Here is a 12,877-nt window from a genome sequence, read left to right on the forward strand (position 1 = left end):
AAAAAAAAAAAAAAAAAAGGTGAGATGACCTATGCCTACAACCCCAGCACTCCAGATGCTGCCACAGAGGACAAGTTTAAGGCCAGCTTGAACTACATAGTGGGGCAACTTACAACATGCCAGGTACTAAAGAATCTAGGAAATGTTTTAAAATGTGTTCAGTCAGTGAACTATGGATGTGTGGGCACACGAGTGCATCTGTACACTGTTTCCTGCTCAGACTACACATGTGTGGGCACACGAGTGCATACATACACTGTTTCCTGTTCAGACTACAGATGTGTGGGCACACAAGTGCATACATACACTGTTTCCTGTTCAGACTACAGATGTGTGGGCACACGAGTGCATACATACACTGTTTCCTGCTCAGACAGTTCTGCTAAGTCAAACAACGGGAGAGGAGAATGCTGGTTTGCCTACACTGACTTAAACATGTGGTTTAAAGCATTTCTTCGGTACCTGGCATGTCCTCAGTGCTTTTCTCTGCAGACTCCAGCCACCACATAATCACCCAAGAGTCTCCTCAAACCTGAGAAGACAGCAAGAGCAAACTCACACCAAACCCGCATTCCTCTGTAGCTGCTTCCTCAGCCACACGAATTCACGGTAGCGGCGCCGCACACAGGAGGTCTTGGCAGTAAAGGCCTTGCTGTTCGTCTACAAGAGGAAGTTTGTGAAAAGAGTTAAATGGACAAAGACTAAGTTCATATGAGATCATCACCACCGCTCTCCTTAAGGGGCCAGATTATGAGGCCATTGTTCCCCAGGCCAAGATGCCACTGGACAGCCTGAAAGCAATTCCCAACTACACCTTGTGTTCCTTCTTCTCCACACTCCGTGCCTTCTAAGTCTCCTGTCTCAGACTGCTGGGGACACCCACAAGTCACCTCTACTTCAGCACAGCCCACAGTCCTCAGTTCCCCATTCCAGAAGCTCGACTCACATGAAGGAAGATCTTATAGTCCACGTAAGAATTCCAGGAGCCCTCATTCTGCACCCGGGGGTCCTGAACACGCACCGTGATCACCTCCTGCAGGTGTTTAAAAAAATGCTCCCTCAGCTTCACTCCACCTTTCACAGACAGAGAGTGGTTTGGTTTCAGCCTTGGAGCCTGGCTGGCCTGGAACTCACGATGTCGACATATTGCCTGGAACTTGTGGCATTTTTCACAGTCTGCCTCCTAGTGTTGAGATCATAAGGCACTGTGCCTAGTTGGCAAGGCAGCTCTGACCACACAGTAGTTTCTAGTACAGTAGACTAACTCAGTCCCAACTTCCAATCATTTCTCCAGTCAATTCAACAAGTATTTCCTGACACCGGTGCATGACAGGCACTGTGCAAAGACAGAACATAAACAAGAAACAAAAATCCCTGTTCTCTGCGAGACCACAGGCCATGCCAACTCGTACAGGCCTATAAAACTAATGACTTGAGAGGCTGAGGCAAGAGAATCAAAGTTCTAGGCCTCATCCGAGGAACTTAGTAAGACTTCAAATAAAAAAATAGAGAGCTGCAGACAATGGCTCCCGCCTTTAAACCCAACACCCAGGAAGAGGCAGGAGGATTGCCATCAAACTGAAGGTCAGCCGGGTCCACATAGCCGCATTACATAGGGTTAAAAGGAGAGTTAGGGATAGATGGATAGATGGCTCATTGGCAGAGCTGAGCACTCACAAGCTCCATCTGAACAAGGAAAGACTAGACAAATAAGGACAAAGTACAGGGGCTGGAGAGATGGCTCAGAGGTTAAGAGCACTGACTGCTCTTCCAGGGGTCCTGAGTTCAATTCCCAGCAACCACATGGTGGCTCACAACCATCTACAATAAGATCTGGTGTTCTTTTCTGGCATGCTGGAAGAACACTATATATGTAATAAATAAATAAAATTTAAAAAAAAGAACAAAGTACAGCGATACGAATGAAAATGTCCTGATGAGCCCATTTCTTGGAGGATAGCCAAAAACTTAACTTTAAAAAACGCTTATTCTAGTACATTCCAACCAATGGAAAGTTAGTCAAAACGAAAGCTCACTTCTCAGCCTGTACACTTGTTCTGACTTCTTTCACCTGGCTTTATTCTGAGCACATGAAAAAACACCAAGGGTATTACCAGGGGAAAACACACCACAGACACTCTACATCTGTGTCCCCTCACCCAAAAAATGGGGCCTCCAGCTCTACCCCACTCGGAGCCCACGCTTACCTCCAGCTCTTGGTTCTCCAACATCCTACACCAAAAGCCCATCGGAAGAGAACATCTGAGGGGGGCAAAAGGAACGGGAACAAGCAGAGTTAGCAAGTGTGTCCTTACCAGGTTTTGCCAGGGCAAAACCCCAAAAGCTTTTAATAGATATCCCTTGGGGAAAGCTGGGTGACTCCAAGTCCCCAATTATGCTGTGTAAAACTTTAAAGAGGAAGGGAAAATCACCCACATTCGTTAGTGGCAAGCTAAAAGCCCTGGGGACTTTGCCTCATTCTCAGACTGCTCCTGGAACCCTCCTCAAGGTCACTCCAACCCAGAGTTTGTTGGGGTTTGTGGAGAGTGTGTGGGTGGCCAGAAAGGCAGGTGGGTTCCCTTGTAAACTTTGGTGGTCTTGAGGAGCACAGCTTTGAAAAGGAGCCTAGCAGCGCCCTCTCCTGGTTGTTTAGAGACAACCCAGTCCCTACACACATCAGTGCTCCAGCGATCTCCATCTTGCTAACCACAGTCACCTCCAGACAGGTGAGTCACTGAGCTGCAGTGCTCCGGGGAGCACCCAACTGAATGGCCCGGTTATAGTCACCACCTTCCCTAATCAGCTCTCTAGAACTGGAGCCAACCATTGTAGTCACTTCCAATCCTGACATCCGGTTTGTACCTCTGCCCAAGCACCCCGCAGCTTTGCAGGTCACCTCAGGATGCATTCCGCTCCTTTGTAAAGATTCATTAAAGCCTAAGCCACTGATGTCCCCCAGGGTGGCAGTTTATGTGTGCAGCGAAGTCGCCCACTCCAACAAGGGGACCATGAAGGCTGCAGCACAGGGTTACTGGATTCCAAGGGGGCCCATGATGTCACCTTCTGTTAAAATACAGCACTAATCTTGTTACTCCTAGAACCACTCCAGCAGCTCCACCCTGGCTGCCGCCTCCACCCCCTTCCTCTCTCTTAAGAGCAGAACAATAAGGTTTAATTTCCCTTTCCAATTTACCTTGAAATGAAAACTGACTTCAGCCAATATGTACTGCCAACAAATGATCCGGGCTGGCTCCTGGGAAAACAAGACTATCTCTAAGCTCCCCCTCCCCTCCTCCCAGGCCCATCCACACACCCACTCGTTTCTACAGTCCCACAATTAATTTTAAACACATTCTCTTATTAGTTCAGGCTTCCCATTAGAAGAGCGCGTAATGAGCTTCCGTCTAGTTTATGTTTTGCTAGCACAGGGCTAATGTTTCAAAAGAAGGGGAACTCATTTACAGCCTGAAATTAGCAGAGCAAACAGCTTTTGCAATTCTTTCCACTATCCCAGAAGGTCTCACTTCTACAGACAGACATTGCACGCAGGAACAAGGCTACCTGGCAGATGACAAAACTGTGCTACACTGTGGAGCAAACCCCAAGGTTTTGTGATTTCAACACCATAATAAACAGCGCTCTTGCTGACAACCTGGTTTTTCAATTGCTGCAGTCACCCCCTCCAACAGGCCCCGAACTGAATAAAATTCAGGAGATTCCAATTCCCCAATAACCCAGCCTAACAGTCCAGATGGAAACAGACAAAGGTCTGTGACCAACAAAACAAAACAAAAAACCTTGCTGTAAATAATTAATCTCCTGGGGTTAATTCTGCACCCCTTTCTCTTTTTAGGCATTTGCTAGTCTGCCACGAATGGAGAACTAAATATTCTGAAGTGTCTTTTTGTAGTTCAGTAGGAGAGATGACAAGAGCCATCTCTGCACTGAAGGGAGGTCACACCTCTCCACCTCAAAAGGTCTGTGAAATGCAAGACTCTTGTTCAATAACCAAATAGTCATCATACCTTTGGTCTCAAGAAGAGCTTGGAAGGGGCCTGCAGCACCCCCATGTGGAAGTTTTTCCTCCATATTTATTGTGTAGCTAATGTAGATAAAAACAACCACAAACTGGCTTTTAAAAATTCCAAGGCAGTAAATAAATAAAAAAATTAAAAATTAAAAAAAAATTCCAAGGCAGGCTCCAAAGCTACAGAGAAACCCTTTCTCGAAAAACCAAATAAATAAATAAATAAATCCAAGCCTCCTAGGACTCCATATGCTTGTGACCTTAAACCTCAGTCTAAAGGTTTAAAGGGCACTGAGGAAGTTCTTGTAAATTTCCTTAAATCACTGGAACTGCAAAAACCTAGACTCTAGTCCTTTTCCCTTTCTCTTTTTTTTTTTGTTTATTTGTTTGTTTGTTTGTTTGTTTTTGATACAGGATTTCTCTGTTTAACAGCCCTGGCTGCCTGGCTGTCCTGGAACTCACTCTGTAGTAGACCAAGCTGGCTCCTAACTCACAGAGATCTGCTTTGGCCTCCTGGAGTGCTGGCATTAAAGGTAAGGGCCACCACAGTCCGGTAAAACCTAGACTCCGCTTCTAACAGCCAGGATTCTCCATCGATTTCCTTCCCAAAGACACTACTCCTTGGAAGGAAACGAAGCTCAGTCCCTTCCTGGAGAAGCAGCAAGTTCTTAACTTCAGCTCTATCACTAGTTATACACCTCCATCTCCAGATGCATCTCTACAGATGGATTTGTGCATCGACTAAGAAAGGGTAAAGTAACCTCTAAGGGTTAGGAAGCTAACTACATCTCCTGGGCCTTTTCCGTCATATCTGATGTGCTGTTTGCTTCCCACAGCAATACCAGCGCCAACAGTGCTGGGGAAGAACCAGATCTTTGGGTGTGTACAAAGCCAATGCACTATAAAGCTCGGAACTGCTAATTCAAGGCCTTCCCTCATTTTTTTCTGCCACTTAAAACTACTTCGAAAGACACGTTAAAAGCAAATCAGACCATAAAAAGATTGCACCAAGGAGCCTCCCCGCTTTTTTCTTACTCATTTTCGAACCTCCGATGTCAACTGACAGCAATTCAAAAACCTCGCTGTCCTAAATACCCACAGGTGTTAGGAGAAGCTCTCCCGCCTGACACTCTCCCGTCAATCAAGCAGCCGTTCCACCTTTCAGTCGATAAACCCACTCATTTCACCCGATACTAACGAAGGCGATCATAACTTCCAGTGTCTGCGAAAAGGATCTGCCATTTTCTCCCACTCCCGGCCACTTGGATAGATAGCTACATCCCCCCAAACACTGACTCTGGCCGCTCCCTTACATTCTCATCAAACTAGATGGAAAACAACCACACGCTCCTTCTCCTTTCCCGGTTAAACTTGGGACGAAAGATACCTTCTGTTCTCAAAGTCAATTGAAAAGCCAGGGTTCCTTTCTGGTTGGATCCCCAGCAAGCCCTCACTTTCACAACCCCTTCTCTAAAGCACGTCAAGCGAGGCCATCACTCAAATGCCACCACTGCTCCTCGAGCCGGCGTCTCATTCCCACCCCCAGCAGCACCAACGAGCTGCGGCCCCGCCCACGCCCCCTCACCTGAGAGCAGCAGCCGCTCTCTACTAAGACACCGCCAGCACCGCACCATATAGCCCGAATCCCGGCTTCTCCTTCCGGGTGAGTCGCCGGCGCCCCGGTGCACGACGGGAGGCGGCTCCCGACGGACCAATCCTGAGTGTCCAGGACGCCCCACCCCTGCAGGCCGGGGCTCTCAGTGGCGACTGCCGGTCAATCTCCGCCCCGCCCAGACGTGGGCTGCAATCCGGATCTTTCCGGAAATCGGTAGGGGTGCAGGAGGTGGGGCGCGAGGACTGAAATCCCTCGGGGTTCTCTTCAGTTCCGCGTCCCGCCCACCGCTGTCAGGCGCGCCAATCAGCGCTCAGGGAGCATCATTAAAGCCCCCCCACACCCCCTTTAGCAGCTTGGGATCCGAGGTGTCCGTAAGGGTTTTACACGGTTGTCTGTAGTGTGGGACGGTTCCCCACATTCCTGGAGCCTCACTAAGATCTCCTAAGGGTACCGCTTTGAACCTCGGAGATTGTAGTTCCCCAGCTGAAACGTCAAGGGCACTTGGAGTTAGTTTTGGAAAAGTCACAGCAAAAAAACAGACAAGAAGGCTGACAACTCACAGTGACTCCCCGAGACAAGCCCAAAGCAGGAGCACGCAGTTAGTAAGCAAGAAAAAGCTGATGAAAATGCTACCTGGTGACAAGCAAATTCCTCTTACGGTAATGGAAGGGCCTCACGCCTGGAATCCTAACACTTGGAAGATTAAAGCTACATAGTGAGTTCCAGGCCACCCAGGCTACAGAGTAAGGCTCAATCTCGAAACACAATCAGAAACCCTCTTGATCTGTTAAAGAGATGATTTTACAGCTGTAACCCCAGCACTTGGAAGTAGAGGCAGGAACCGAAGGCCATTGCCAACTACATAGTGAGTTTCAGCCTGGCCCAGGCTACCTAAGACCCTGACTCAAAAACAACCCAACAGAGGCTGAAGAAATGGCTCAGAACTTAAGACTGTTTTTCTCATCCAGTCAGCACCCACATCAAGCAGCTCACAATTCCTGCAGCTCCAACTCCAGTGGATCCGAGGCATACACAAATGCACCCATACACACCCCAAAAATAAATGTTTGTTTTTATTTTGTGTACGAGTGTTTTGCCTGTAAGTATGGGTGCCTACCTGGAACCCTCAGGGTAAAGGAGGGCCTCAGCTCTCCTGGAACTGGCATTACAAATGGTTGGAGACACTGTGGAGATCTGGGAACTGAACCCTGGTCCTATGCAAGAGCTGAAGTGCTCTAAACCTCTGAGTCATTTCTCAAGTCCCAAATCCTCCCCCCCCCCCCCCCCCCCCCCCCCCCCCCCCCCCCCCTATCCCCCCCCTCCCGCCACCCCGGTTCCCTTTCATGCCCTATGGCTTTGGAATATGAAGAGAATCTAGCCCAGCACAGGCATATCACCGGGAAAAGGGTGTTTTTCGCCCGCTCTAACAATCGCGAATATTCCTATGCTAAAACAGAACGTCAAAGACTACTCTCCCTCTCCCTTCCCATCTGTCTCTCCTTTCATCTTAAGATTAAAGTCTTGTTTATCTAGCCTGGGCTAGCCTAGAACTAACTATGTAGACCAAGATTACCTCAGATTCAAAATGTACAATCCCCCTGCCTCAGTCACCCAAGTGCTGGGATTACAGGTGTGCCCCATCATGCCCATTTAACAAGTGGTGGCTTCCTTTTAAAGACTTGTTTTTCCTTATGTGTCTGTATATGAAGCTGCGTGAGTTATAGGTCCAGCTTGTGTGTGCAGTGCCCACAGAAGCCAGAAGAGGTCATCAGATCCTCTGAAACTAGAGTTACAGAAGACCTACCCAAATGTGGGTGCTGGGAATTGAACCCCAATCCTCTGCAAGAGCAGCAAATGCTGTTAACCATTTAGCCATCTCTCCAATCCCATCCAAAAAAATAAAGTAAATAAAATCATGTTACTATCATCACTGACGTCATCAGAGAACTTTCAGTTAGTTGTCAGATTCCTTACTGTAGACACCAAATTACCAAAGCTAATTTTTTTGCATGAAAGACATTTTCTTATTGGCAGTAATATTTCTGTCTTCCTTTACGTGGCCAACTCTGCATTCAAATATCTGATTAACCAGCTCTTTTTCCCTTGTCTTTGTCTTTTCTTTTCTTTTTTTGACTAGGGTTTTACTACATAGCTCAGGCAACCCTGGAATTCATAATTCTCCTGCCTCCCAAATGTTGGTATTATACGCACCTGCCACCTTGACTAGAAAGTTTTCAACTGTTGCTTACACAATAAATGCTGGAAAATAACAACCACAGCCTCAAACAACTGGAACAATGCAAACTTCAAAACACTGAAAAATATATTGCATGGCTGGAGAGATGGCTCAGAGGTTAAGAGCACTGAGTGCTCTTCCAGCGGCCCAGGGTTCAGTTTCCAGCATCCACGTGGCAGCTCACTACAGACCATAACTCCAAGGCCCGACACCCTCACACGGACATACATACAGGCAAAACTCCAAAGCACATAAAATAAAAATAAATAAATTATTTTATTATTATTTTTAATTTATTTGTTGTGTACACCGTAGTCTGCTTACATGCATGCCTACAGGCCAAAAGAGGGCACCAGATCTTATTACAGATGGTTGTAAGCCACCATGTGGTTGCTGGGAATTGAACTCAGAACCTTTGGAAGAGCAGGCAATGCTCTTAACCACTGAGCCATCTCTCCAGCCCAATAAATTATTTTAAAAAACATATTGAACACCAGCAACATGATACCGTGGGAGATTTTGCGCAGGTCACAGTCAAGATGCAAACATGTTAAAAACACCTCCAGTCTTTGTGTATAAAATCTATTTTAAAAGCCAGGCCTGGGGCTGGAGAGATGGCTCAGAGGTTAGGAGCACTGCCTGTTCTTCCGAAGATCCTGAGTTCAATTCCCAGCAACCACATGGTGGCTCACAACCATCTGTAATGAGATCTGGTGCAGAATACAGTATATATAATAAATAAATAAATCTTTAAAAAAAATAAAATAAAAGCTGGGCCTGGTGACACATGTATAATCCCCAGTACTGGGGAGGCTGAACTAGCGTTCTAACGTCAAGCTGAGCTGCAAAAGACTCCCACAATCTTTTTAAAATGTATTTATTCCATGTATATGGTGCTCTATCTGCACATACACCTGCACACCAGAAGAGGGCACAACAGACTGTGAGCCACCATGTGGGTGGGGGAATCGAACTGAGGACCTCTGGAAGAGCTGCCGACGCTCTTAATCGCTGAGCCATTTCTACAGCCCCAAGACCCCACAATTTAAACAAACAAACAAACAAAAACCAAACTAATCAAAGTCAGAGGTATGGGACTTAAGAGTACATATTCTAATCAAACTCAACTATCAGGGAACTGATGAGAAAACTCAAACAAACCACAGGCTATGAAAGAGAAGAAATGTCTCCGAAACTCTTAAACATATTACATTGTTTTGCTTTTTTTTTTTTTAACCCCACAAGACAGGGTTTCTCAGTGTAGCCCTTGTCTGTCCTAGAACTCACTCCTGTAGACCAGGCTAGACTCAAACTCACAGAGATCTGCCTGCCTCTGTCTCCCGAGTGCCACCACCACCCAGCAATGGTATTATATTTTATAAGAGACTACATTGTTAACTCCAGAATAAATAAATCTTTAACAATTGGATTTCAGGGAGCTAACCAAACTGGGGTTGGGGGCTCAAACTCCAGCAACCCCAGATCTATAGAGGATGAGGCTGCAGGAACGGAAATTCAAGGTTATTGGATGTAAAAAAAAATAAATAAAAAGAAAGGGACAGGGCTGCATCTAGGTTTGGTGGAGGAGGACGTTTATTGTAGACAAAAGGGAGAGCAGAGGCAGAGGCATCTGGGAGAATCCAGGGCAGGTGTGCCACGGGAGTGGGGAGGAGGGACAGATGCACAGGGTAAAAGGTCTGAGGGGTAAAAGGGTAGACGAAAAGATCAAGTATTCAAAATGGCTTCATTATATAGGGCAGGGCAGCTGGGGGAAGAGATAAGGGGTAGGTGGTGTTCCAGCCATGAGGGCCCTGTAACAGGTAGGTACTGAGGGATGCAGGGAGACCTGGATACCACTGTCTGCTCTGCCATGTTTATAGGCACCTCAGCGATTCCTCTCGGGTTTGAGACCCAACAGTTCTTGGCCACAATAAGAAGGGCAGGCACATTTGTGTGAGTTCTGAAAAGCGCTGGCTGCCACCCTCACTAACTGTTCTGGAACTCAATTTGTAGTCCAGACTGGCCTCAAAGTCACAGAGATCTGTCTACCTTTGCCTTCCCAGTTCTGGGATTAAAGGCTTGTGCCACCACTACCTGGCTTTCCTTTCTTTTTTAAAATTAATTAATGTTTTATTTTGTGTGCATTCGTGTTCCGTCTACATGCCTGTCTGTGTGAGGTTGTCAGACCCTCTGGTTACAGGCAGTTGTTAGCAGCCACGTGGGTGCGGCTGACCGGATCCTCTGGAAGAGCAGCCAGTACATTTACATGAAGAGTGGAATTCAGCTTAACGTAGGGCTTGGGGGTGGCAGCATTTGATGCTGACAGGAACATGATTTGGCTATTGGAAATGCAATAAATTTGGGATTATAATTCCCACCTCCAGTCAAGAATTTAACGTAGTTTGGCTATGGGGCTGCTGCCTGTAGAGCCTCATACCCTCGGATAAATGGCTGAGGTACCAATTTAACATATCAAAACAGACCTGGCCTCCAGGTTCTCCCAGCATCCCTCAGTCCCAACCTGTAACAGGATAAGGAGGACAGACCCTGCCCTTTACCCTCCCTCCCCCCCCCTTCCCAGTTCTCCAGCCCAGGGTCTGGGCTGCCCTTCCCCCAGCCATTTTTTGTTTCCCGCCCATTTTGTTAACTTTTGCCCTCTTGGCTGATGAACTTGCCCCCCCCTTCTTCTCTTTTCTCCTCCTCCTCCTCCTCCTCCTCCTCCTCCTCCTCCTCCTCCTCCTTCTCTGCTTTCTCTCCTTCTCTTCTTCTTTCCCTTCCCCCTTCTCACATGGCTCAGGGTCATGTCCATTCTGCACTCTCCCAAATGTCTCTGCCTCTGGCCACGCTCTCTCTCATCTACAATAAACTTCCTCCTCCACCACACGTACCTAGGAACAGGCATGTCCTCCCTTTTTATTTTTTCATTCATCTGGCGGTACTCAAGCCCTGGGACAAATGGCTGAGGTCCCTATTCACCAGTGCAGACTGTGAGAACCAATCAGGGAGGCTGAGGTACGTCGCAGAGTTCATGGCCAAGGAATTTGTGTGGAAGACCCTGACACTAAAACAAGCCAAAACACAACAAAAAAAAAAAAAAAACCCTTCACCTGGACTGGAGAGGCTGGGGGTAGCGCCCAGCTGGAGAGTGATGGCTTGTTCTGCACATGGTTCCAGATTCAGGGCCAAGAAGAGAATGAAGGAAGCCAGGACTCCTAGCGCTGGTGTACATACTCAATGATAATGTCTTAAGCTTTGAGTGGAGCGGCGCTCGCTAGTAAGATGCTATGTGCCTGAGTGTGTGTGTGTGTGTGTGTGTGTGTGTGTGTGTGTGTGTGTGTGTGTGTGTGTATGCAGCAACAGTCAGAAGGAGTTGGATCCTCTGGAACTGGCTGATGGGAAGCACACTGTGGGTGGTGGGAACAGAACTCAGATCCTCTGGAAGAGCCGCAAAGGCCCTCAACCTCTGGCCCATCTCCCCAGGCCTGTAAGTACTTTCTTACCAGGCACAAGGCCCTGGATTTGATCCCTAGCACCAAGACAAGATGAAGCAAAGCTAAAAGTAGTACTAATATTCTCACTTTCCAAGTTATCTAAAGCATCCACATCAGGAAAGAATAGGTGGATTGCTGCCTACCTTTGGAGGCTCAATCCACATATTTTCAGGAAGAATTGGTCTCTTTTAAATAAATTTGTGTATGGTATTGCTGAGCTAAACCTCTCTCTCTTTCTCTCTTGTCTTTGTTTTTTGACAGGAAAGTTGTCATTGTTTTGTTTTGTTTTGTTTTGAGACAGGCTCCCACTTGCAGCCTAGGCTGTCCTGGAACTCCCTACATAGCCTAAGCTGCTTTTAAACTTACAGCAATCCTCCTGCCTCAGTCTCCTGAGTACTAGGATTAAGAGGCAGGGAGCTTCACACCTGACCTTGGAAAGTCTGACCAGATCTATTTTCTGTGAGGGAGGAGGAAATCTCGTTTATTTATTTAATCACATGAGGAAAACAGGGACGTATGAATGCCAGCAACACATACCAAGGGTTTTATGGGGTGTTGTGGACATAGTGAGCCATAGAAGGGAGTATCTCCATTCTAACTGGAGTTTACAGTTCAAAAGTTTGCAGTGACCCAGCTGAAAGCCTAACTAGGACACTAGTTAAAGAATGACAACTATGGGGGCTGGAGAGATGGCTCAGAGGTTAAGAGCACTGACTGCTCTTCCGGGGGTCCTGAGTTCAATTCCCAGCAACCACATGGTGGCTCACAACCATCTATAATGAGACCTTGTGCCCTTTTCTGGTGAGCAGGGATACACACATAAATAATAAATTTAAAAACTGAATGAATAAATAAATCTTAAAAAAAAAAAAAAGAATGACAACTATAAGCCAGGCAGTGGTAGTGCACGCCCTTAAACCCAGAGCTCAGGAGGCAGCGGCAGGCGGATCTCTGTGAGTTCGAGGCCAGTCTGGTCTACAAGAGCTAGTTCCAGGACAGGCTCTAAAGTTACAGAGAAACCCTGTCCCACACACACACACACACACACACACACACACACATACAAATGACAACCATAGGTTTTGCTTAATTAGCTAGATAAGGGGTATCATGGAGATGGAGGAGTCCCCATAAAAGTCACCCATTGGCACAGACAATAAAGGGAAATTTCTGCATGTGGTGGCACATACCTGTAACTCCAGCACTTGGGAAATGGAGGCAGGAGACTCAAGAGTTCAAGGCTAGCCAGGGCTTCCTTGAGACCCTGTCCATCCACCACGAATAAATAAATAAATAAATAAATAAATAAATAAATAAATAACAACAGCCAAAACAAAACTAGAAAGAGGGAAGGAGGAAGAGAAAGGAGAGGAGAGAGAACAGATGTGGAAGAGAGAGGGAAAGGAAAATTCAGGAAGTGCTGATCAGGAAAGTGATTCATTCAAGGCTGAGGAGTAGGAACCTCATCGAGGTGGAGATAAAACATTATAGAGTTTGCTGGACATTAC

At 46.9% G+C, this 12,877-nt stretch overlaps 1 protein-coding gene across 3 annotated transcripts in view; it reads right to left on the reverse strand.

Moving 5' to 3' along the window:
- The window catches only part of Snx11 (sorting nexin 11), an 11,019-nt gene extending 5,310 nt beyond the window's left edge, over positions 1-5,709 (reverse strand). The window contains exons 1-5 of one of the 3 annotated variants that reach the window (XM_050156990.1): positions 5,613-5,709; positions 3,194-3,253; positions 2,208-2,262; positions 947-1,033; positions 560-660 (exon numbers count right to left, since the gene is read on the reverse strand). In XM_050156990.1, coding sequence (XP_050012947.1) covers positions 560-660; positions 947-1,033; positions 2,208-2,249 — 230 coding nt within the window. In that variant the 5' untranslated portion in view covers positions 2,250-2,262; positions 3,194-3,253; positions 5,613-5,709. Of the gene's footprint in view, positions 1-559; positions 661-946; positions 1,034-2,207; positions 2,263-3,193; positions 3,254-5,414; positions 5,544-5,612 lie in introns of those variants that run through there. The other 2 variants (XM_050156992.1, XM_050156991.1) reach the window with 2 other exon arrangements.
- Positions 5,710-12,877: the final 7,168 nt, after the last annotated feature.

The sequence above is a fragment of the Alexandromys fortis genome, unplaced genomic scaffold (genome assembly GCF_014885135.2).
Source record: "Alexandromys fortis isolate MF-2015 unplaced genomic scaffold, M_Fortis_MF-2015_v1.1 scaffold_31, whole genome shotgun sequence".
Classification (NCBI taxonomy): Eukaryota; Metazoa; Chordata; class Mammalia; order Rodentia; family Cricetidae; genus Alexandromys; species Alexandromys fortis.